The 2,983-nt window shown below is 60.6% G+C and overlaps 2 protein-coding genes across 2 annotated transcripts in view; both read left to right on the top strand.

Moving 5' to 3' along the window:
- On the top strand, nucleotides 1-1,496 carry EIF4E1B (eukaryotic translation initiation factor 4E family member 1B). Its single transcript, XM_010002103.1, has 7 exons — nucleotides 1-18; nucleotides 161-252; nucleotides 372-467; nucleotides 596-659; nucleotides 852-965; nucleotides 1,080-1,219; nucleotides 1,315-1,496. Exons 1-7 carry the CDS (start codon nucleotides 1-3, stop codon nucleotides 1,427-1,429), a joined length of 639 nt encoding a protein of 212 aa, XP_010000405.1. The 3' UTR covers nucleotides 1,430-1,496.
- Nucleotides 1,497-2,851: 1,355 nt separating this feature from the next.
- The window catches only part of UNC5A (unc-5 homolog A (C. elegans)), a 23,418-nt gene continuing 23,286 nt past the window's right edge, over nucleotides 2,852-2,983 (top strand). Inside the window, exon 1 of the mRNA XM_010002102.1 lies at nucleotides 2,852-2,924. Within this exon, the coding sequence (XP_010000404.1) occupies nucleotides 2,852-2,924 (73 nt within the window). The remainder of the gene's footprint in view (nucleotides 2,925-2,983) is intronic.

Below are 2,983 nucleotides of genomic sequence, written 5' to 3'. Positions count from 1 at the left end.
ATGGCTACGGGGGAGCAGGTGAGTGCTTGTCCAGTGGCTTGGCCAGTTCTGCCAGTGCCTAGGGGCTCCTGGCTGTGCAATTTGTGCCATAGACTGAGGGGCTACAGGCTCCCTGTTGGGGTGGTCATGGTGCTCCTCAGGGCTGTTCCTCCTTCTCTAGAGGAGGCAAGAGCAGCGACGTCGGCGCCGGAGGGCTCAGCAGCAAGAGCTGCTCCTGGCAGACAGCCTGGGCAAGCACCCCCTGCAGAACAGGTATGGGAAGCCTGGCCGTGGGCAGCCTGCCCAGTGCCAGGAGGGTGGTACTGGGGCTGGGCAGCTGGGGGGGGCTCCAGCATGGCTGACACCCCCTCTTATCTCCCCTCCCTCCCTAGGTGGGCATTGTGGTTCTTCAAGAATGACAAGAGCAAGACGTGGCAGGCGAACCTGCGCCTTGTCACCAAGTTCAGCACTGTGGAGGACTTCTGGGCGTGAGTGTCCCTTTAGTGGGCAATGTGCCCACTTCAGAGAGGTCCTGGTGGGGGGGTGTGGGCCAGAGGATGTTACTGGAGGTCCTGAAGACACCTCACCTACTGTGTCTTTTCTCTGCCCGGTACAGGCTGTACAGCCACATCCAGCTTGCCAGCAAACTCACGTCTGGCTGTGACTACTCCCTCTTTAAGGTGTGACACCCCCTTCACACAGTTCCCCCTCAGAGCCCCCCACAGCACCCAGCATTTTGGGGGCACACTGGGTGCCGGTGGCTTGCACTGGCCATCAGGCAGGAGGGGAAGCCTGGTCAGGTGCTCACAGCTCCCTGGGCTGGCTCTGGTGAAGCGCTCAGAGCCCCTGATCATCCCCTTGCCCATGCCTAGGATGGCATTGAGCCCATGTGGGAGGACAGCCAGAACAAGCGTGGTGGGCGCTGGCTCATCACCCTGGCCAAGCAGCAGCGACACACCGAGCTGGACCGCTTCTGGCTGGAGACGGTGAGTGCAGCCCTGGGCAGGCTGGCCCTCGGTGGTCCCAGCACTGGCATTCCCCCTGCCACAGTGCTGAGCAGCAGCAGGGACTGTCCCAGCCTCCCCTTCTCCTCCTGGCAGCTGCTGTGCCTCATCGGGGAGATGTTTGATGAGTACAGCGATGAGGTGTGCGGGGCTGTCATCAACATCCGTGCCAAGGGGGACAAGATCGCCATCTGGACGCGGGAAGCGGAGAACCGGGAAGGGGTCACCCACATCGGGTAATGCGGTTCCAGGGGGGGAATGGGGCTCCTGGACAGCGAGCCCGTGGGAGAAGTGATGCTGCATGACTAACACAGCCTCTTCTCTCCTCCAGGCGTGTCTACAAAGAGCACTTGGGCCTCTCTCAGAAGGTGGCCATTGGGTACCAGGCCCATGCAGACACGGCCACCAAGAGCGGCTCCCTCACCAAGACCAAGTTTGTGGTGTGACTGTGGGGGGAGTGGGGCACTGCCTGTGGGGTCCCCCTGTCCTGTTCCACAATGAATGGCTGCAACTGAGCATGGCCTGTGTGTCCAGGGCTGGTCAGGGCACTGACACCCTGGAGTTTTGGGGGGGTTTCCTGGGAGGGGAAAGATGCATTGCTGTATCCTGTACCTGTCTGCAGGGTGAGTAGGGCTGGGAGAACATGGCTGGCATCACCTGGGCATTACTCTGGGCTTGGGGCACTGCCTGTGCTTCCCTGCCTTCTACAGTGTCTGGGGCCAGTGCCCCCCTCCCTGGGACTGTGAGGGTGTCCCTCTGCTTTGGGGGACCCTGGATAGTCCCCAGCAGGATGCTGAGCTCCATCCTCCTCTGGCCACAGCACAGCTTACTGCCCTGTGAGCCTGGGTGTGGGAGGGTATACCAGAGCCCAGCTCCTCTGAGTCAGGTCAACCTGAAATGCTGATCCCTGTATCTTCCAAGCCCCTGTACCTCGGTGGGACATGGGTCTGCCCTCTCAGGAAGACCAGCCCCCCAGCCAAGGGCTGCCCAGTGTCCTCACAGGATTGGTGCTGGGGCTGCAGCCTAGCTCTCCTCCCATGCTGTCCACCTTGGACTGTGTTTGCTCATGCTCCCTCCAACAGGCACTTGCAGCACAAGTGGTATGAAGCTTATTTGCTTCCCAAGAGTTGATTGGTGCCAATAACCCCTTGTTGGGTCTGTCCTTCTCCCTCTGCCTGTTCAGGTTCTTGAGAAGGAGCTGCTTGCTCACCTCCTGATCATGCTGCCTGCACTTTTGGCCTCACTACAGCTCTTCTCCAGGAAGAGCCTCCTCCAGCTCCCTCAGGAGAACCTAGGCAGCTCCAGCTAAGTCCAGGGTTTTACCCTGTCCAGGACAGCACATCCAACCCATCTGTGCCTTCCTATGAGCCCACAGCCAGGGCCACTCATCCTCCACGCCTGGAAGGTGTCTGTGCTGGCTCACTGCTGTCGTGCCCACAGCCAGGGCTGCTGCCCACACCTCACATGTGCAGAGAGCTAGTTGTGCAGAAGGTCAGAGTCTTGACTACACCTCTGCTGTCACAGTTTGGTGAGGCTTGTGTGGCCATGGCACCCTGGGCAATTAGGTGTCCATGGTACAGCCCTGTGTAGTTTTCCACAGTGTGCTGAGCCCTGTCTTGCTCTGGGATGGTGCTGTGGCTGCGTGGAGCTGTGTCCCTGGGACTCTGCTGCCCTTTTACGGGGCCACCAGCCCTGCAGCTCCTCTGGGGCAGCTGTGCCGGTGCTCTGCTGTGGCACAACCTTCATTGCCATGTCTTTGTGTCCTTGCATCACATCTTTTCTCTGCGCAGGTACAAGATTGACAAGACCCCACTGCCCTCCCATAAAGGGCAACCAAGGCAGGGAGTGCTGTGGGCTGCACTGGCCCCATGGACCAGGAGCAGGCAAGGAAGGCTGAACAGCAGTGTGGGGACGGCTGGTACCCCCAAGCTGGGGGCGCCTGTGGGCGGGGGAACCGCGCCTAGGTTCTGTCTGTCCCGGCTTGGGGGTACAGACTGTCC

Source organism: Chaetura pelagica, unplaced genomic scaffold, assembly GCF_000747805.2.
Source record: "Chaetura pelagica isolate M959 unplaced genomic scaffold, ChaPel_1.0 scaffold356, whole genome shotgun sequence".
Lineage (NCBI taxonomy): Eukaryota > Metazoa > Chordata > Aves > Apodiformes > Apodidae > Chaetura > Chaetura pelagica.
Note: the sequence above shows the minus strand (reverse complement) of the source record. Positions and strands in the feature narration are given on the sequence as shown.

What these genes read in the sequence shown, in the direction of transcription:
- EIF4E1B (XM_010002103.1), top strand. An exon ending in AAGCACCCCCTGCAGAACAG is followed by an intron (nt 253 to 371) that starts GTATGGGAAGCC and finishes CTCCCTCCCTAG; the next exon opens with GTGGGCATTGTGGTTCTTCA. An exon ending in GAAGGGGTCACCCACATCGG is followed by an intron (nt 1,220 to 1,314) that starts GTAATGCGGTTC and finishes TCTCTCCTCCAG; the next exon opens with GCGTGTCTACAAAGAGCACT.